The following is a 22,264-nucleotide window of genomic DNA, read 5'->3' as shown; positions in this document are numbered from 1 at the left end:
AAAATGCCTCCCAGCTATGCTTAACTGCTTTGTGGGGTTGGTTCTTGATTGTTGATAAGGATCCCCAGCTGTGCTTACCTAGGAGCCCTCTGGCTAATATTCCTCCTTCTCCTGTAGAGAACCCCTGCTGGAATAGAGTTGTTAATACCATAAAAGTGCCCTATAAAATCTAGTCAAATAGTGGGCTTTCTCAGCCCCAGGTTGCAGTAAATGGAAAATGTGAAAAGTCTGAAATGAAGTACGAACATCGAGTTCTGACATGGGAGGAATAAACTGAGTAAGTAAAAAAGATAATTATCTGGAGCCTTAAAGCTTTAAACTAAATAATCTGATTCATCTAGGTTCTGGGAAGGACTCAGAAATGGTTTGCTGTTGGCCTTGCTGTAGGAGACAGATATTTATTTTAGTTTTCGGAGTTTTTAAACTTAAATTAGAAATAATTTAAATGTGCAAAAGTGCAGCATTCTTGCAGTTTTCTTTACCCATTCCTGTAGTTTTATTCCTCATTAACTGCAGCCTTACTTATCAGCAGTTTATAACATTTGAGGCAGGTAGAAACTTACATGTTCTTTCCTCTATTTCTCATACTGGCTAGACCTGACTAACAATTCAATAGTGAATCATGACCCTATCACTGTGTGAGTAATATAGGCCAGAAGATAAAGATAGTACAGTCTAAAGTAGGATTGTATGTCTGAATTATCTGAGAATGGTCCTCATCCTCCACTCCGAGTTTGCTTTTGAGATTTGGCCTTTCCCTGTTAGTTGGTTCACAGATAAGACAGTAAGAAAACAAACCATCCTCACTCCTGATAAGTAAACACTGTACTGGGATCAATTTGGGAGAACGAAACACTACTTATGAAGATTCCTAGCATTTCTTATATCTTTTCATGAATCAGACAAGAGAGTTTACTGAGTTCTGTACTAAATGCCCTAGAGGAATTTAAAAAAAAATAGGAAACAATATCCACGTATTAAGAGGCCCTAATACTGTTGGAGATTCAAACCAAACTACTTCCCGCATTTCCCTTGGCAGTCTCGATTTGTCTTCGTGCAACTATCACTTCTCAGGAGGATGATTCCCGAATCTATATCCTGCACCTGCACCTGAGTTCTTTCCTGGTCCACCCCACTGCCTCCTGGACCTATCCTCCCACATGTCTTTATTTCATTAGTTCAGTATGTCTATAGCAAAACCCTTCTTTCCTCTCACATCTGCTTCTCTTCCTGCATTTGATGTTTTCTATTTGTGGTGAAGACATCACCATCCTCCTAAGCTTCCAGACCCCAAACTTGTCATTTTTGTTAACTCATTTCTCTCTTGTCTCTTGCTTCTGTCCCATCTCATTTCTCATAGCTGCCCTTCTTTTGTATTTCCATGCTATTAACCCAAGTTCCAAATCTCTCCTCTCCCAATAACCTGTCCTACATGTCCAGTTCCATTAATCTCCGAATGTATGGTGTCAGTCTTCTGCTCAAAAAGAATCGGTGGCTCCCCAGTGGCTATAGGAGGATGTCCCGACACCCCCTAACTTGCCCTTCACAGTCTTTTACAAGTTAATCTTGTCTGACTTTCCAACTGCGTTTCTCTTGTTCAGAATCCTGTGTTTTACCCAAACCAACTAACTTGCCGGTCCCTTTACTTTTACCTTTATCTTGTTTTGAAATAGCCTCTTCCATTTCTTTGGCTCTGGATCTTGCCTAAAACATGCCACTAATTATCTTGCCAATAATTAAGTACAGAATTAAATATACACTAAAGTTTAAGAACCTGAGCTCTAGAACAGGACTGCCTGAGTTCAAACTCTGCCACTTACTAACTGTGTTGAGATACTTTATCTTGCTCTATGTCAATTTCCTCATCTAGAATGTGGGGGATATAGTAATACCTGATCCCTAGTGTCGTGGTAAGGTGAATGAGTTAAAGCTCTGAGGAATAGTACCTCATGCACATAAGATCTTCTATAAATGCTAGACATTAGTTGTGAATAAGTAACTTTTGTCTTCATTTCCAGGGTTTTACCTATTAAGAAATTCTTATACAGGTATCAGAAAGTTTAAGTAGGAATATGTGTAAATGACATAACTCTCTATTTGTGGAGATGAAAAAATATATTTCACTTATCTTTATATAAAGAACCCGTACTCAGGCATAATAAAGAAGTTATTAAGGACAATTTCAACGAACACAAAATATATAGAATAAGGTAATGAATCCCGATGTACATACCAACTGGCCTCAACTCCTGGCCAGTCTTGTTTCAGCTAGACCCCATTCTATGTTATTTTGAGGCAATCCCAGACAGTATATGCTTCATCAGTTCAGTGTGCATCTAAATGACAAGAGCTTTTCTTACATAATCATTATACCATTAACACACTTAAAATTTTAACAGTAATTTCTTTTTTTTAAAGATTTTATTTATTTATTTATTTGAGAGAGCGAGAATGAGAGAGAGAGAGAGCAATGAGAGGGGGGAGGGTCAGAGGGAGAAACAGACTCACTGCTGAGCAGGGAGCACGATGCGGGACTTGATCCTGGGACTCCAGGATCATGACCTGAGCCAAAGGCAGTCGCTCAACCAACTGAGCCACCCAGGCGCCCTAACAGTAATTTCTTAATGTCATTAGTCATTTGGTATTCAGATTTCCAATAAGATCATAAAAGATGTAACATTTCTTTAACAATTTGCGTTAGTCAGGGTCAAATAAAGCCCACACATTCCAGTTGGTTGCTGAGCTTTTGAATGTCTATTAATATGTAATATTCCTCTCTCTCTGTCATTTTATTGTTTTCATTACATTATTTGTTATAGAAGCCAAGTTGTTTGTCTTTTTTTTAATGTTTCTGTTGACTTTTATTTCTATTTAAGTTATATTATACTTTTGCTGGCTTTGAGTATTATAATTTTTGTTGTAATTTTTTTATTATGTTAATCACCACACATTACATCATTAGTTTTTGATGTAGTGTTCCATGATTCATTGTTTGCGTATAACACCCAGTGCTCCATTCAATATGTGCCCTCTTTAATACCCATCACCAGGCTAACCCATCCCCCCACCCCTCCCCTCTAGAACCCTCAGTTTGTTTCTCAGAGTCCATAGTCTCTCATGGTTCGTCTCCCCCTCTGATTCCCCCCTTCATTTTTCCCTTCCTACTATCTTCTTCTTTTTTTTTAACATATAATGTATTATTTGTTTCAGAGGTACAGGTCTGTGATTCAACAGTCTTACACAATTCACAGTACTCACCATAGCACATACTTTCCCCAATGTCTATCACCCAGCCACCCCATCCCTCCCACCCCCCACCACTCCAGCAACCCTCAGTTTGTTTCCTGAGATTGAGAATTCCTCATATCAGCGAGATCGTATGATACATGTCTTTCTCTGATTGACTTATTTTGCTCAGCATAATACCCTCCAGTTCCATCCATGTCGTTGCAAATGGCAAGATTTCATTCCTTTTGATGGCTGCATAATATTCCATTGTATATATATACCACATCTTCTTTATCTGTTCATCTGTTGATGAACATCTTTGCTCTTTCCATAGTTTGGCTATTGTGGACATTGCTGCTATAAACACTGGGGTGCACATACCCCTTCGGATCACTACATTTGTATCTTTGGGGTAAATACCCAGGAGTGCAATTGCTGGGTTGTCTGGTAGCTCTCTTTTCAACTTTTTGAGGAGCCTCCATACTGTTTTCCAGAGTGGCTGTGCCAGCTTGCATTCCCACCAACAGAAGCCAAGTTGTTTGTCTTGAAGAATTTTCCAGTCTGGATTTGCTGATTATATTTCTAGGGGGTAGTTTAATACGTTTCTATCTCCTCTGTGTTTGCTTTCAATGGTAGTTAGATCAGATTTAGGTGTAATATTTTAGGCAACACTACTTTATAAATTTTGCTGTCAGAAGCAATAAAATGTCTGGAAATTTCTGTGATGATTGCAGCTGTTGGTCATCAATACCTATATCCATTAATTTATTTAGGGTTGTAAAATATTTTAATTTTATCATTTCCTCTACATTAATTAGCTATAATATTTTTATAAGGAGGGACTTCCCCTCACCTACTCTCTGATTACCCAGTGGTATGGTTCACAAAGAAAGTCCTGATAAATGCTTGATTCTTTCCATTTTTCAAAATGAGTTGATTCTCTAGTATCTTACAATGCTTACCAAATTATGTTTATTTTATTTCATTTTTAGTATTATGAATCTGTTTTAATCCATTGTAGTTATCCTTATTGATCCTCAAATTGTCCCGTTCTTTGTCAGCCTCTTCCAGTTAGCCTCTGAGCCCCTTGACATAAACCAGGAATCTTTGACTTCTCCCTTTCTCTGTTATATCCTAACCATAGTTCAAGGTCTAACTTAATTTTCATCTCCAACGTGAAGGCTTTCTAACCACACCTGTTCACCATACTCATCTTACCCCCAAATCCCTCTGGGTCTCAATGTTGTAGACTCCTTTGTCAATTGTCAGAGGCTGGTCTTCCCCAAATAACAATGCTGAGTCTTCATATCCCCAGTCCTTGGCATAAGTCTTCACATAGAGTTGTCATGTGATTAATTTCTTTGATTACTTAATACTGCTTTACTTAAGTGGACTTATAATTACATGAATTTTCCTTAGTCAAAGTTCAATGAGTAAAACTAAACCACAAACTTTATAAAATAATATCAGCAAAACTGTTAAAGCAAAAGTAGTACAGAAAACACTCATATACCCTTTACCTCCTATGGTGGATTATTTATGTTCTCTCCCTCCACCTCTCTCTCTCTCTCTCTCTCTCTATACACAAGCACACACACACACACACACACATAAATATACATAATTTACATATATTTACATTATATATTTATACATAGTATGCATATTCATAGATTATATGCATATGTATTTTCTACATGACTTGGGAATAAGTTACTTAAACCACAGCCCTTTAACCCTAAATATTTCATTATATATTTTCTAAGAATAGGGATATTCTTATATAACCACAGTATAATTACAAGTTTCATAAACTTACATCAATTCATTGCAATTTTTTTCTTAATAAAAATAAGTAACATTTATTGGCAGTTTATTTACCGTTCACAGGGAGCAGCTCAAAATAATGCCAAGAGATTGATATTATTAGGCCAAGTTGATTGATAAGAAAACTGAAGCTCAGAAAGGCTGTGATTTTACTGATGTTAAATACTTTGCTCTTTATATCTTGCTACCTCTAATTGAGTGAGACCTCCTAGAAAAGTTTATAGAAGATTTAATGCTGAAACAAGCAAAAAAGAGACCCCTCTGGTCCTTGCATCCTAGTCAGAGAAAGAACAAGTCACTGGACTTCACAGTTGAGATCTGCCTGTGATGAATGTGGAGAGTTTCCTCCTAGATCTGTAATTCTCACTGGATCCTGTGCAGCAGCTGCAAAAGACTGAATTGTCTCTCCCAGATGAGAATAAAGTTTCATCTCCTTTCCTCATCAGCAAAATGAAATGAAATGGTGGATTTTGAGAAGGGCCTGAAATACCATTGCAAGCATTGCTATAATTCGGAAAATTTTACATTAGTACACAGATGATTTGGCAGTTTTGAGAATTCATTCTAGATGTGGCACCAGTTCCAAATCAGCCTGAGAAACTGTCATTTAAAATGCCATTATTTTACTCAAAACTCCTCCTGATGATATTTCATTCACAAGACATTTGTGGGAGACCTAATATTTGCCTCTGCCTGTGTGCATCTGAGAATGGGTAGACCAGTCAAATGATTTTGAAGAATGGGCCTATATTAACTTATCTCACATCCTGCCCATTCTCATGCCCTGCCCATGCTTTTTCCACCTCCTCAGATATTACCTTAGGCCTGGCTTCCCCGAAGAGACATCCTCTTGGTATATCACATTACCCAGGATTTATTTCTGCTCTGTTGCCTCCTTCCTTTTTAAAATCAAATGTTCTCTTTCTCTGACTGACTTATTTCACTTAGCATTATCTCTCTAGGTCCATCCAGTATCACATGATTTCACTCATATGTGGAATTTAAGAAACTATAGGAACAAAGGGGGAAAAATGAGAGAGAGAAAGAGAGAGAGAGAGAGAAAGCAAGAATCAGACTAATTATAGAGAACAAACTGATGGTTACCAGAGTGGGGAGGGGGTGGTCTGGGGGAGTGATGGGTTGGAATAGGTGATGGGGATTAGGGAGGGCACTTGTTGTGATGAGACCCAGGTGATGTATGGAAGTGTTAAATCACTATATTGTACACTTGAAACTAATATTACCCTATATGTTAACAATACTGGAATTAAAATAAAACTGAAATAAAAAAATAACAAAATTTAAAAAATGGGAATGGGGAAAAAGCAAATCGGATATTCTCCTTCCACCTCTTCCTCTCCTCAGCTAATCTGAAAATAACTTATATCTTATTATTTGTCATTCCTAATGTAGTGACCACAATTTTAAGCAAAGTGGGAAGGGCAGGATGTGGCATACCATCTTGCCAACATGGGACATTGGGACCATTTCAGTGGACACATTAGTTTACTGTTACATGTTAGTATTTATAGTACTCATGACAACAGTTCTTTGAATGTCTCCTTTGTCCCAGTACCACAAAATCAATTTCTGTGAGGCTTGGAAGTTCTGACACTACCTTAGCAAACATGAAAGACCACTGCCTAATAGTAGATTTCCCAAAGGTCTCCCTTTCTACAAAAGAGTCTTGAATTCTAGACTCTGTATGAATATCAACTGGGTGGCTTTCCTGCCAGCAATTAGCCAAGTTAACTGAGTAGACAAGACTAGGGAAACTTAATAGTGGATGATTTGAACTTATGTAAAACCATCTGTTGTTTAACCAGAATCATGCCATCGGTTAGTTAGCAAATCAAAGATAAGATCACTTGATATTTTGAACTCCAAGAATCTTCTAAATTCTTTAATTATACTAACATTTTTGTGCCTAAAATTATTCTAAGTAATGGACAGTAACATGATCTTGGAAATGGTTTGTGATACATCAGTGAGAGTGTTTCTTAAAAGAGGATCTTCTCTTCATATATGAAATTTGAACCAAATTAAATTTATAATCTGTAATTATTAATCTATCTGCATTTTTAGTTGCTAAAGGAAATTGATATAAGCTGATTCTGTAGAAGTTATTTTGTTAGATTAAGTTTTTTCTCCCCCTTGGAGAGATAACTTAATTAGGCTTATGTCACAAACGCAATTAGGTGAGTAATCTTGACTCTAATCCATTTAGATAAAGGAATTTTGAACAATTTGTGACATAAATACATTTATCAAGACAGTATTGTTGAGACTTTAAAAGCAGGGACATTGGTCTCAAAACAAAATTGTCTCAGCCTTTATCTCTGATCATCCTCATATCCTTATGAAGACTGATTTTAAAAGAATCTGGGTAAATGCACCTTACATATAGATTCTTTTATCTCCAGCAATGCAACAATACCAATTAGGTAGGTGTAGAAGTTATTTGCTTTTATCAGTTAAAAAAATTCAAGAGGTCAACCTGGCAAAGATTCATACAGCTGTAGAGACAGATGTGTGATTAGACGCAAGCTTCCCGTTTCCAAGCACCAGACTCTGTTCACTAGATCACAGTTAGAACCTTAAGCTCTGGCTTGGCAGTTTTTGAAAAATCTATCGTGTTTCTCAGTCTTTGTTTAGCTTCCAGAAACATAATCAGTGGGCACTTCTGTGTCATTATTGTCATCAATAACAACAACAAAACATTAAATTAATGATGTATATATATATTAAGATGATAAATCTTAATCACAGATATCCTTTAAGTTAGAAAAGGATATTTTACTTAGAAGAGTTCTGCTTTATAACTTCTTTTCATTAGTTAATGTATATATGTGATTAGTAAAGATACTACATACTTTTTTTTTTAATTTTCAAATTTACAACATTTAGGCAAAGGGGATTTGCTTAAAGATATTCCTTAACTTATTGATTCTTAATAGTATATAGAAAACAAGACATTTTAATGGCTTAAAGTACTGAAAAGCTGACTATATCATAAATGTATGTGGAACGTTTAAACCTTTATAATTTACAAAACAAATGTGTTTAAATTGTTTCTGATCTATAGCAAGTAGATTTACTTTCATACCAATAGACCAGAGAATAACACAAATCAAATAGTCTCTACACTAAATCTATTTTGTTAAAAGTTTGCAGTGATACATATGTGTGTGTATATATATATATATATGTTTAAACATATATATTTAAACATTATATATGTCACATATATATAACATAAAATACATATATAGGATAGAAGGATAACTGGTAAACTATGTGCATATATAGGAAAAATCTAAATAATCCCATCAAAAAGAAAAATAAATAACAAAGAAGATGAGCAAGGCTCTAACAATAAATGCATTCTCCACCCTACCTACAGATTGATCAGAAAAGGATACAAGCCCTATGCATTTGAGGTGCTAGAATACAACTTCTGTCCAAACTGCTGGATGATGACTTAGCTATTCAGACAGAAGAGTGACCCTAAGGAAGCCAGTTTATGTGAATCCCAGTAGATAAACAAGATAGAAATAAGAGAGATAAATAAGAGAAATAAACAAGACAGAAACAAGAGCCAAAAACTTCCCAAACTTGATGAAAAATATTGATATAAGATCCAGGGAGTTCAATAGATCCCAGATAGGATAAACATAAAGAGAACCACATCTAGACACATTGTAGTCAAACTGCTGAAAACCAAAGACAAACAGTAAATTTGGAAAGCATCAGGAGAAAAACAATTCGTCATGTGCATGAAACCACAATGAGAACAATGGCTAATGTCTCTTTAGAAAAAGTGAAGACCAGAAAGCAATGGAATGACATGCTCAAAAAGAAATTGTCAATTATGAACTCTATATCCAGTGAAACTATCTTTCCCATATGAAGGCAAAAATAAGGATATTTCCAGATAACAAAAAATGAAATGAGTTCTTTGCTAGCAGACATGACCCACATGAGTTTCTAAAAGAAGTCTTTCAGGCTGAAAATCCATAGGAAGGAATGAAAAGCACTGGAAATTGTAAATATATGGGTCAATGTAAAAACTTCTGATAGATATTCATATATAGATATATAATATATAGATTACATTCTCTTAATTTAAAAGCCTATTTTTAAAGCAAAACTTTAACACTGTACTATTAGGTTTATAACATATAGCTATAACATACTTCATATATAATGTATATGACAGCAGTAGTACACAGAAAGGGGAAAGAAATGGAGCTAAATTGCAGCAAAGTTGCCATAGTTTACTGAAATTAAGTTGATGTTAACTGGAATAGATTGTGATAAATTAAAGATGCATATTGAAATGCTAGAGCAATTACTTTTTAAAAATCTTAAAAAAGACTAATACTCATAAGAGAAAACTAAAACAGTATGGTAAAAATATCTTTTGAATAAAATGAAAGCAGTAAGTAAAGAACAAAGGAATGAAAAAGATACGAGACATATAGAAATCAGATAACAAAGTGGAAACTTTTGTCTAACCTAGTGTTACAAAGGATTTCTTCTTTGTGCTACAGTTTTTTAGTTTTGCAGTTTACATTTGAGTCTAAAATCCATCCAAGTTAATTTTCATGTAGGGTGCGATTTATTGACCAAAACTCATTTTTACATGGATATCTATCATACCAAAAATTACATTAAGTGTGATCTTAGTCATATGGAAATACAAATGACCTGGTACAGTCAAAGCAACTCTGAAAACAAACAACCAGACAAAACCAGAAGGCTAATATTGCCTGATTTCAACATTTATCATAAACTATCAAGAAAGTATAGTGTTCACGTAAGGATAGAAAAATAGACCCATGGAAAAGAATAGAGTCCAGAATTAACCACATATACATGCAACTTATTTTTAAGAGAGGTACAAAAACAATTCAGCAGATAACATATAGTTTTTTTCAACAAAACTCCTGGAGCAATTAGATATTCATGTAAAAAGATAATTTTAATATATATCTCCCACATTATCCATAACATTTACATTTATCCATTTACATTTGTCTATTTATAAATAAGTAAATTCATTTGTAAACGTAGATATGACACTAAAAGGAGACTTCATAAAAGAAAAAGTTGACGTATTAGAGTTTATCAAGTCCCTATAAGATCAAAGTAATTGAGCAAATAACTTCAGATAATAGGAAGAGTTCTTTGACCCTGTGAAAGTCACCTATGTCCTCTGAGTTGGTGATTTACCATCAATAAATGGGGATGAGAATACCCACCTCGTAAGGTTATTGCTAGAATTAAACTATGTATAGCACTTGGCACAAGTCTGGCATATAATAAGGTGTATAGAACAGAAGCTAGTATATTATTGATAGTATCTATTGAAATATTAGTAATATTAATATCTATCTGCATTGTGGATAATAATGGACTAATTCAAACTCTGTAAAAGGGTTTCATTACTTACCTATTGTAGTATTTTGAATACCAAAGCACTACATTCTGTTTGGAAAACATTAACTTTTGGTATAGTTTTGAAATTAGTTTCACCAAAGATTGGGTATTAGAAAAATCTTAAATGTAATCTAATTTCCATTTATCTTCTTTCCTGTGGTTGGGATTTCATTTAACTTTGCATCAGACCAGAATGATTTATTGTATTTTCAAAGAAACCTCTAGAGAAGTTCTGTTGGCTTTGTTTTTGAATCCTTTTTGCTTTTGAACTTATCCAAACACTGGGAAACAATCTGAATGCATTTACTTTCTAACAACCTCTGATGTCAAATCAGTTTTCTTTAATTCTAGCTTAAATCTTTAATGCTGTAGTTTTTGTTTTTACTCATTTTCTTCTCAATGGAGAAAAAGGAACAGCTGGTTACTATTGTCAAATTTCTTTTGTTTGGGATTTATTAAGTATGCAACTCTTGAATATCTTTCTTTTTCCTGTCTGCATACACAACTCCCACTGGTTTTTTTGGAGGATGGTAGAATTTGCAATGGAAAGGCCTTAGAACTCACCTGTATTAACATATAACCTGATGAATTGATACCAGTTAAAATATTAATTGTCATCTAGCATTTCTTATGTATTCCTTGTGGTGAATTGCCTGATTTGTTTTATGCTCAGTTACCAGTTGGATATTATCCTTTTTCTTATAAATGATAAAAACTCTTTGCATAGTAATGATGTTAACTATTAAGCCACCATATGATACTTTTTCCCATCTTATCATTTGCCTTTTAGTTTAGTTTATAATATTTTGCCTTACAAGTTTATAATTAATATTTTGTCAAATATATTTTTCCTATTATCAATTTCTTCTTTTGGTTCCATACTTAGAGTCACCTTACTCATCATAAGCTCTGAGCTATGTTCACTTATATTTTTTCTGTCCCTTTAATATTTTTATTTTTAAGTGTAACCCATCCAGAATTAGCTTCCATGCAGGATTGCACATTTATTCCTAATGAAGTTTGTGTTGTTAATTTTATAGCATATTGTTTCAGTCTGTTGTAACATTCCACATCATGAATCTGTTGCATATATAATGATAGTGTGTAATATATCAGTGGTTCTCAACTGGAGGCAATTTTACCTTCTACGGAAAACTTGGCATTATCTAGAGACATTTTTATTTGTCAGGACTGAGGGTAGACAGGATAGGGGAGAGACCGACAACTGGACTCTAGTGAGTAGAAGCCAGTGATGAGATTAAATATCCCACAGTGTACAGGATAGCTCTCATAACAAAGATCTGTCAGTAATGTCAAGATGAAAAGACCTTAATAGGTGAGGAAGAGGGAGAAATCCATTGAGTACCATTCTCCCAGTTACGCACTCGCGGATAGTAGTATTGCCTGTGCTATATTTCTGTTTCCTACTTGAGGGACACTGGAAGAGACTTTGCGTCCCGCTTTGCAGAAATCCAGATATACATTGCATTTTTTATCATCCCTGGACTGTTTCAAAAGCAAATGAGCTGAATAGTTTTAGAGCACACGCCCCGGAGCCATGCTGCCTAAACTGAAACAGATTCTGCCGCTTAGTTGTATGACCTTGAGCAACATATATAACCTCTCTGTCTTCAGTTTCCTCATCTGTAAAATGAGAGTAATAGTCATATCCTTATCCCGGATTGCCACAGAATTACAAGATGCTTAAAGCAATGCTTGACATGTAGTAAACATTGTAGGGATTTGGTAACAATGATAGTAAAGTAAGTGACTTGGTTTTTGTGAAACTTGTTTGATCACAGTGACGTACTTGCTTTTTATATAATTATACTTTTTAAAATCCATTGCAGATTTTTTGCCAGTGATCAAATTGAAGCAGCATGTTTCTTCTTTAGCCTTCTGCCACATCTCTTTTCCTCTTGCCATGCAGCATAAACCCCATCAGATTATCAACTCTGTACTCTCTGTAGGTATATTTAACTTTTATTACCACAGTCAGGCTTGCAGATTTCCCTATAGGCACAGATCTCTTTACTATAGAGTTGCTTATTTTCTCCTCCTGTGAAAACCATTAATTTTGAATAAAGATTATATTCATTTTCAGTTACATTCTGAAAGTTAATGATGATATATCCATGGAATTAGATTTGTATCCTTGTGCTAAAAATTTCAATTCATTCTGTTAACATTGCTGAACACATTTTGTGTCACCACATAGACACCGTGTTGTTTGTTATCCCCCTTACTAGATAGATATTTTCTTCTGTGTATTTCTGAGCCTCTCAATTCTTATTTTGTTTTCTGTCCTATATGACATCCTCTGGGACAGCACTGTTCAATGAAATTTTCTGTGACATAGAAGTGTTCTGCTCTGCACAGTCCAATAGTGTAGGCACTATTGAGCCCTTGAAATGAGCCTAGGGCAATTGAAGAACTAAGTTTTAGATTTTATTTAATCTTTTTTTTATTATGTTAATCACCATACATTACATCATTAGTTTTTCATGTAGTGTTCCATGATTCATTGTTTGCATATAACACCCAGTGCTCCATTCAGTACGTGCCCTCTTAATACCCATCACCAGGCTGACCCATCCCCCCACCCTCCTCCCCTCTAGAACGCTCAGTTTCTTTCTCAGAGTCCATAGTCTCTCATGGTTCCTCTCCCCCTCCAATATCCCCCCCTTCATTTTTCCCTTCCTGCTATCTTCTTCTTCTTTTTTTTTTTTTTTAACATATACTATATTATCTGTTTCAGAGGTACAGGGCTGTGATTCAACAGTCTTACACAATTCACAGCACTCACCATAGCACATACCCTCCCCAATGTCTATCACCCAGCCACCCCATCCCTCCCACCCCCCACCACTCCAGCAACTCTCACTTTGTTTCCTGAGATTAAGAATTCCTCATATCAGTGAGGTCATATGATACATGTCTTTCTCTGACTGACTTATTTCGCTCAGCATAATACCCTCCAGTTCCATCCACGTCATTGCAAATGGCAAGATTTCATTCCTTATGATGGCTGCATAATATTCCATTGTGTGTATATATATATATATATATATATATATATATATATACCACATCTTCTTTATCCATTCATCTGTCGATGGACATCTTTGCTCTTTCCATAGTTTGGCTATTGTGGATATTGCTGCTATAAACACTGGAATGCACGTACCCCTTCGGATCACTACATTTGTATCTTTGGGGTAAATACCCAGTAGTGTAATTGCTAGATCATATGGTAGCTCTCTTCTCAACTTTTTAAGGAACCTCCATACTGTTTTCCAGAGTGGCTGCACCAGCTTGCATTCCCACCAACAGTGTAGGAGGGTTCCCCTTTCTCTGCATCCCTGCCAACATCTGTCGTTTCCTGATTTGTTAATTTTAGCCATTCTGACTGGTGTGAGGTGGTATCTCACTGAGGTTTTGATTTGGATTTCCCTGATGCCAAGCGATGTTGAGCACTTTTTCATGTGTCTGTTGGCCATTTGGATGTCTTCTTTGGAAAAATGTCTGTTCATGTCTTCTGCCCATTTCTTGATTGGATCATTTGTTCTTTGGGTGTTGAGTTTGATAAGTTCTTTATAGATTTTGGATACTAGCCCTTTATCTGATATGTCATTTGCATTTCGGTTGTCTTTTCGTTTTGTTGATGGTTTCCTTTGCTGTGCAAAAGCGTTTTATCTTGATGAGGTCCCAATAGTTCATTTTGGCCTTGCTTCCCTTGCCTTTGGCACTGTTTCTAGGAAGAAGTTGCTGCGGCTGAGGTCCAAGAGGTTGCTGCCTGTGTTCTCCTTTAGGATTTTGATGGACTCCTGTCTCACATTTAGGTCTTTCAACCATTTTGAGTTTATTTTTGTGTGTGGTGTAAGGAAATGGTCCACTTTCATTCTTCTGCATGTGGCTGTCCAATTTTCTCAACACCATTTGTTGAAGAGACTGTCTTTTTCCATTGGACATTCTTTCTTGCTTTGTTGAAGATTAGTTGATCATAGAGTTGAGGGTCCATTTCTGGGCTCTCTATTCTGTTCCATTGATCTATGTCTGTTTTTGTGCCAGTACCGTACTGTCTTGATGATGACAGCTTTGTAATAGAACTTGAAGTCCGGAATTGTGATGCCACCAGCTTTGCTTTTCTTTTTCAACATTCCTCTGGCTATGCAGGGTCTTTTCTGGTTCCATACAAATTTTAGGATTATTTGTTCCATTTCTTTGAAAAAAGTGGATGGTATTTTGATAGGGATTGCATTCAATGTGTAGATTGCTCTAGGTAGCATTAACATCTTCACGATATTTGTTCTTCCAATCCATGAGCATGGAACGTTTTTCCATTTCTTTGTGTCTTCCTCAGTTTCTTTCATGAGTATTTTATAGTTTTCTGAGTACAGATTCTTTGCCTCTTTGGTTAGATTTATTCCTAGATATCTTATGGTTTTGGGTGCAGTTGTAAATGGGATCAACTCCTTAATTTCTCTTTCTTCTGTCTTGTTGTTGGTGTATAGGAATGCTACTGATTTCTGTGCACTGCTTTTATATCCTGCCACTTTACTGAATTCCTGTATGAGTTCTAGCAGTTTTGGGGTGGAGTCTTTTGGGTTTTCCACATAAAGTATCATATCATCTGCAACAAGTGGGAGTTTGACTTCTTCTTTGCCAATTTGGTTGCCTTTTATTTATTTTTGTTGTCTGATTGTTGTGCCTAGGACTTCTATTACTATGTTGAATAGCAGTGGTGATAGTGGACATCCCTGCCATGTTCCTGCCCTTAGGGGGAAAGCTCTCAGTTTTTCCCCATTGAGAAGGATATTCGCTATGGGTTTTTCATAGATGGCTTTTATGATATTGAGGTATGTACCCTCTATGCCTATACTCTGAAGAGTTTTGATCAAAAAAGGATGCTGTACTTTGTCAAATGCTTTTTCTGCATCTATTGAGAGGATCATATGGTTCTTGTTCTTTCTTTTATGAATGTATTGTATCACATTGATTGATTTGCGGATGTTGAACCAACCTTGCAACCCAGGGATAAATCCTACTTGGTCGTGGTGAATAATCCTTTTAATGTACTGTTGGATCCTATTGGCTAGTATTTTGGTGAGAATTTTTGCATCCATGTTCATCAGGGATATTGGTCTGTAATTCTCCTTTTTGATGGGGTCTTTGTCTGGTTTTGGGATCAAGGCAATGCTGGCCTCATAAAATGAGTTTGGAGGTTTTCCTTCCCTTTCTATTTTTTGGAACAGTTTCAGAAGAATAGGTATTAATGCTTCTTTAAATGTTTTGTAGAATTCCCTTGGGAAGCCATCTGGCCCTGGGCTTTTGTTTTTTGGGAGATTTTTGATGACTGCTTCCATTTTCTTAATGGTTATAGGTCTGTTTGGGTTTTCTATTTCTTCCTGGTTCAGTTTTGGTAGTTGATACATCTCTAGGAATGCATCCATTTCTTCCAGATTATCTAATTTGCTGGCGTATAGTTGCTCAGAATATGTTCTTGTAATTGTTTGTATTTCTTTGGTATTAGTTGTGATCTCTCCTCTTTCGTTCATGATTTTATTTATTTGGGTCATTTCTCTTTTCTTTTTGATAAGTGTGGCCAGGGGTTTATCAATCTTGTTAATTCTTTCAAAGAACCAGCTCCTAGTTTCGTTGATCTGTTCTACTGTTCTTTTGGTTTCTATTTCATTGATTTCTGCTCAGATCTTTATTATTTCTCTTCTCCTGCTGGGTTTAGGCTTTACTTGCTGTTCTTTCTCCAGCTCCTTTAGGTGTAGGGTTAGGTTGTGTATTTGAGACCTTTCTTGTTTCTTGAGAAAGGCTTGTATTGCTATATACTTTCCTCTTAGGACTGCCTTTGCTGCATCCCAAAGATTTTGAAGAGTTGTGTTTTCATTTTCATTTGTTTCCATGAATTTTTTTAATTCTTCTTTAATTTCCTGGTTGACCCTTTCATTCTTTAGTAGGATGCTCTTTAGCCTCCATGTATTTGAGTTCTTTCTGACTTTCCTCTTGTGATTGAGTTCTAGTTTCAAAGCATTGTGGTCCGAAAATATGCAGGGAATGATCCCAATCTTTTGGTACCGGTTGAGACCTGATTTGTGACCTAGGATGTGATCTACTCTGGAGAATGTTCCATGGGCACTAGAGAAGAATGTGTATTCTGTTGCTTTGGGATGGAATGTTCTGAATATATCTGTGAAGTCCATTTGGTCCAGTGAGTCATTTAAGGTCTTTATTTCTTTGTTGATCCTTTGCTTAGATGATCTGTCCATTTCAGTGAGGGGGTGTTAAAAACCTCCACTATTATTGTATTGTTGTTGATGTGTTTCTTTCCTTTTGTTATTAATTGGCTGCTCCCATGTTAGGGGCATAGATATTTACAATTGTTAGATCTTCTTGTTGGATAGACCCTTTAAGTATGATATAGTGTCCTTCCTCACCTCTTATTATAGTCTTTGATTTAAAATCTAATTGGTCTGATATAAGGATTGCCACCCCAGCTTTCTTTTGGTGTCCATTAGCATTGTAAATGGTTTTCCACCCCCTCACTTTCAATCTGGGGGTGTCTTTGGGTCTAAAATGAGTCTCTTGCAGACAGCATATCAATGGGTCTTATTTTTTTATCCAATCTGATAGCCTTTGTCTTTTGATTGGGGCATTAGCCCATTTACATTCAGGGCAACTATTGGAAGATATGAATTTAGTGTCATTGTATTGCCTGTAAGGTGACTGTTATTGTATATTGTCTGTGTTCCTTTCTGGTCTATGTTGCTTTTAGGCTCTCTCTTTGCTTAGAGGACCCCTTTCAATATTTATTGTAGGGCTGGTTTTGTGTTTGCAAATTCCTTTAGTTTTTGTTTGTCCTGGAAGCTTTTTATCTCTCCTTCTATTTTCAATGACAGCCTAGCTGGATATAGTATTCTTGGCTGCATATTTTTCTCATTTAGTGCTCTGAATATATCCTGCCAGTCCTTTCTGGCCTGCCAGGTCTCTGTGGATAGGTCTGTTGCCAATCTAATGTTTCTACCATTGTAGGTTACAGATCTCTTCTCCCGATCTGCTTTCAGGATTTTCTCTTTGTCTCTGAGACTCGTAAGTTTTACTAGTAGATGTCGGGGTGTTGACCTATTTTTATTGATTTTGAGGGGGGTTCTCTGTGCCTCCTGGATTTTGATGCCTGTTTCCTTCCTCTAGTGCCACACACTAGATTTTGGGTGTATTTTTGTCTGTTATAAGAAAGTCCCTCCCAAAATTTTAAAGAGAGAAAAACTTCTATATGTACAAAAAAAAGGGTAAATATGATGAAGGGATGGAATATGATTGTAAAGATGAAAATTATAAAAGATTTTATAAAAGGAATTGATAAGATAAGAAGTTGGTTGAAAAAAGAAAGAAGAGGATTTAAAAAAAAAAAAGAGAGAATGTGATCAGGCAGAAGACTAGAACAAAGCCATACACTAGAGATTTAGGGTATATTTTAGTCTGTTAGAAGAAACTGTATCCCAAAATTTTAAAGAGAGAACAACTTATATATATATACCAAAAATAAGGTTAACTACTATGAAGGGATAGAATATGACTCTAAAAATGAAAAAGATTTTTTTAAAAAAGGGATTGATAAGATGTTGGTTGAAAAAGAGAAAAAGAAAAATTAAAAAAAAAGAAAATTTAAAAAATTAACTTTGAAGGACTAAAGAATCATGGGGAAAAGCCATGAATTTTATGTGCGGTATTCCCCTAGCGCTGGAGTTCTGCCATTCTCATTGATGGGTAAACTTGGTTTTGGCTGGCTGTTCTCGCTGATCTTCTGGGGGAGGGGTCTGTTGCCGTGGTTCCCAAACGTCTTTGCCGGAGGCGGAATTGCCCCGCCCTTGCCAGTCTGGGCTAAGTAATCTGCTCAGGTTTGCCCTCAGGAGCTTTTGTTCCCTGCAAGCTTTCAGTACAGCTTTGGAGGATGAGAGTGAAAATGGCAGCCTCCCAATCTCCGCCGCGGAGGAGCCGAGAACTCGGGGCCCCGCTTCTCAGTGAGCCCCCAGAGAAAAGCCGTCAGTCACTCCCGTCTCCCCGGTCTCCGGTCGCACTCCGTGCTCACCCGGCCTGTGACCGCGCGTTTCTATCTCTGGCACCCGACCCCGGGTGGAGTCTCCAAACCCAGCAGATCCCTGTGGTGCACTCCCTTGCCGCTCCTCCCAGGGGAGGAAGGGGAGTCTCCCCGGATCTGCCGCTTGTTGGGTCCCTGCTGGAGAAGCAGTGGCCTGACTGTGCCGTGGATCACGGTTTATGGCAACCCCGAGCTGAGAGCCCATGCCTCGGCTCCGTCTCTGCAGGTGGCTTCCCCAATCCGATACCTGGGATCTCTGCCGCACACAGGCACCCCTGGTCGTTCTGTGACCCCAAGGGTCCTGAGACCACACTGTCCCCACGAGGTTTCCACCCCCCACTTAGCCACTAGAGTGACGTCCCTCAGCCGAGCAGACTTCTAAAAGTTCCGATTTTGTGCTCCACGGCTCTATCACTTGCCAGTAGCGGCTGACGGAGGCCCCCTCCCCCGCCGACTATCCTCCCGAATATCGCCTCGGATTCACTTCTCCGCACGTCCTACCTTCCAGAAGGTGGTCGCTTTTCTGTTCAGAGAGTTGCTGCTATTCTTCTCTTCGATCTCCTGTTGTATTCGTAGGTGTTCAGAATGGTTTGATCCCTATCCAGCTGAATTCCTGGGACCAGACGAAATTTAGGTCTCCTACTCCTCCACCATCTAGCTCCTCCCCTGATTTTATTTAATCTTAATTAATTTAAATGTAAATAGCCACGTGTGGCTGGTGGCTACCACATTGAACAGCATAGCTCTAGAGTTTCCTTGCCCTTCCATTTTCAGTTTAAAATTTTCAGCTTTATTCTAACTTGAACCTATTTCACTGAATGTGTTTGTATACACTTTTGTTTATCCTCGTATTATATATATTTCTTATATTCCAGTATTAAGTTTTTTTACTTCATATCCTGTGTTTTCAATAGTATAATAATACATAGTGTTAGATGATATAATAATAATACATAGTCTTAGATGATTTCAATATTGTAATAATACATAGTCTTGGATGAATACAAAGTCTTAGATGTAATAATACAGAGTATTATTGTTAGTATTAATGTATTTCTCATAAAGTCAGATGCTTTTCTTTAGGTTTTTTTTTTTTGCATATAAAAATAATAGTGTTCATTGTAAGAAAAAAATGAAGGAAGAGGAACAACAGAATAAAGAAGAGGATAAAAATCATCCTAGGGGCACAAAGCAGAGATTACTACAAATACTATTACATACATGCATATACACACACACTGTGTTACATGATAGACCTGGCAACTTGGATGAGTTCTTTATATGCATAATATATTCTTTTATTTTTAGACATTTTACTGATTATAGAGCTAAGATATATTTATTGTTTTAAAAAATTGAAAAAGAAGAACATAGTGAAGGAAAAAAAAATCACCCATAATCACAGAATCCATAGATTAACCACTTCTATTGTTCTGGTTTGTCTTCTTCCAGTATTGTTTCTAAGACCCATAGTAGGTGGATACATAAGTTGGTAGGTAAGTAGGTAGGTAGATGCATAGGTAAACAGATATTTGATTGTTTTGAATAATGTTAGACATGTGCAGCATTTGCCAATAAAAGTATACATCTTTCAGATGATAATCAAAAATATATGTCATTATGGGTATGTATCATAAACAATTGGTATAAATGGTCATTTTGAACATTTGTAGTTTTAAAGTTAAAAAAAAGGTATTTGTTAACATTTATTCATTGAGTTTGTCAATCCCTTAATTGTATCTTACTTTTTACATCGTAAGGATTTTCCTGTAGTATAAAGTAAAATTCATAAAAATGATTTTAATGGTTGCATTATATAGCATTATATTTATATACCATAATTTATTTAATCAGTTCCCTATTATTGGACCTTTAGGATATGTCTCTTTTTTACTGCTATAAATAGCATTGCACTCTACAATTTAGTGCCTAAAACTTTTCATCTCTGATTATTTCCCTAGGATACATTCTTGGAAGCAGAATTACTGGACCAAATTAAATGAACAGATTTAAGACTCTTGATATATATTGCCAAATTGCCCTCCAGAAAGTTCTTTGTTGCTTATAGAAGAAAATAAATAATCCTTGTTCTATTTCTACCATTTAATCATTTTTATACAGATTTTCTTTGAACCTTTAAACTTCTCTTTGGTTTTAGGACTCAGAATTGTTTTTTAATAAATGTTTCTTTCAAGGGATTAGCAAAGTAATCACATTGTTATAAATGCCCCGACAATGTAACGCTCTTGTTTTTTCTTAGTACAGGTTCTCAGGCTATAACATTTTTCATTGTATAAATTGTTTCTTTCTAGGGTGAACGAGGAGAAAAAGGAGATCCAGGCCTGGCTGGCATTAATGGACAAAATGTAAGCCTAACATTTTTTTTCTAATATTCTGTTTACATTTTGCCACGGAAATATGTTGACTGTCTAAGGGTATTAAGACTTTACTATCCATGGAAGAACTAACCACAATCAAGGCAAAATCAAGAATCAAGGCATTTAAAAAATTTTTTTAATTATTTATTTATTTATTTGCAACAGAGAAAGAGCACAAGCAGGGAGGAGGGTCAGAGGCAGAGGGAGAAGCAGACTCCCCACTGAGCAGGAAACCTGATGTGGGGCTTGATCCCAAGACCCCAGGATCATGATCTGAGCTGAAGGCAGCCACTTAACTGACTGAGCCACCCAAGCACCCCTCAAGGCAGTTTTTTAAATGGCTCGGTGTTTTTATTGTCATTATGGGTCATTCCTTGGGTTTACATATTTCATATTGTGTCATCCTTAACAGCGCTTTCTTTTTTGTTCTTTCTGGATTGAATTTTTTTCTGGTCTTCCTCTTTTTTCTTCTTACATACATTCTCATGTGGTCTGTGTTCTTATCCAGGGTCGCTCTTCATCTTATACCAAAGTTCCATCTACTGAAGGATCTGCATGGGTGGGATTGCAGTGATGAAAAGAAGGGGAGAAGAGGAGGGGAGACTTAAATTTCTGTGTTTCTGCCCTTCCACTGCACCAGGTCATCAGCCTCAGGGCTACTATTACCTGTAACATCCTGATGTCCTAGCATCTCCTCTTTTTATCTTAGGATGACCATCCCCACCCCTACCCCTATCCCCTGAGCTTCACTTTGATTCTTAGGATGAAACTTGAAAATTATCCCAAATCTGGGTTGTTCTCTGAAATATAGACTAATTTTCTGGTCATCAAAATCACCATTTACTATAGATACACTAACTTTACTGGGGAAAGTGACCACCATGAGAATTACTCTTTCCCATAGTTTTCTTTTTCACTTGCATAAAAATGTTTTAGAAAAGTTCTGAAGTGCTGCACTACACTACTTGCTTTATGAATGAAAGAAAAAAGGAAACTAGATTTGGTCCCCTAATGCCTTAGAGGCATTATGAAACCCATCTTGTATGCAGCAGATCACTACAGTGAGGAGGAAAGCTGATCATTACAGTCCCTGGGGCTTGTGGACAAAGAGGGACACCTGAGTGTGGGGAGGGGGTTTCTCCAAAAGAGAAATACCCCAGTAATTAACCCTGTAGTCAACACTGGATTGAGGTCCTGACCCCTCACAGATTTACTCTCTTGTTACTTCCGGAGAAGCCCCATTTATATATTTAATATGACCCTCATTCTTATTCCTTTC

At 36.6% G+C, this 22,264-nt stretch overlaps 1 protein-coding gene across 1 annotated transcript in view; it reads left to right on the top strand.

The window, feature by feature from the left end:
• The window catches only part of COL19A1 (collagen type XIX alpha 1 chain), a 313,602-nt gene that overhangs the window by 106,754 nt on the left and 184,584 nt on the right, over positions 1-22,264 (top strand). Inside the window, exon 11 of the mRNA XM_021692008.1 lies at positions 20,920-20,973. Within this exon, the coding sequence (XP_021547683.1) occupies positions 20,920-20,973 (54 nt within the window). The remainder of the gene's footprint in view (positions 1-20,919; positions 20,974-22,264) is intronic.

The sequence above is a fragment of the Neomonachus schauinslandi genome, chromosome 8 (assembly GCF_002201575.2).
Source record: "Neomonachus schauinslandi chromosome 8, ASM220157v2, whole genome shotgun sequence".
In the NCBI taxonomy this organism is placed as follows: Eukaryota; Metazoa; Chordata; class Mammalia; order Carnivora; family Phocidae; genus Neomonachus; species Neomonachus schauinslandi.
The sequence above is the reverse complement of the archived record's forward strand: the minus strand, read 5'-3'. Positions and strand labels throughout refer to the sequence as shown.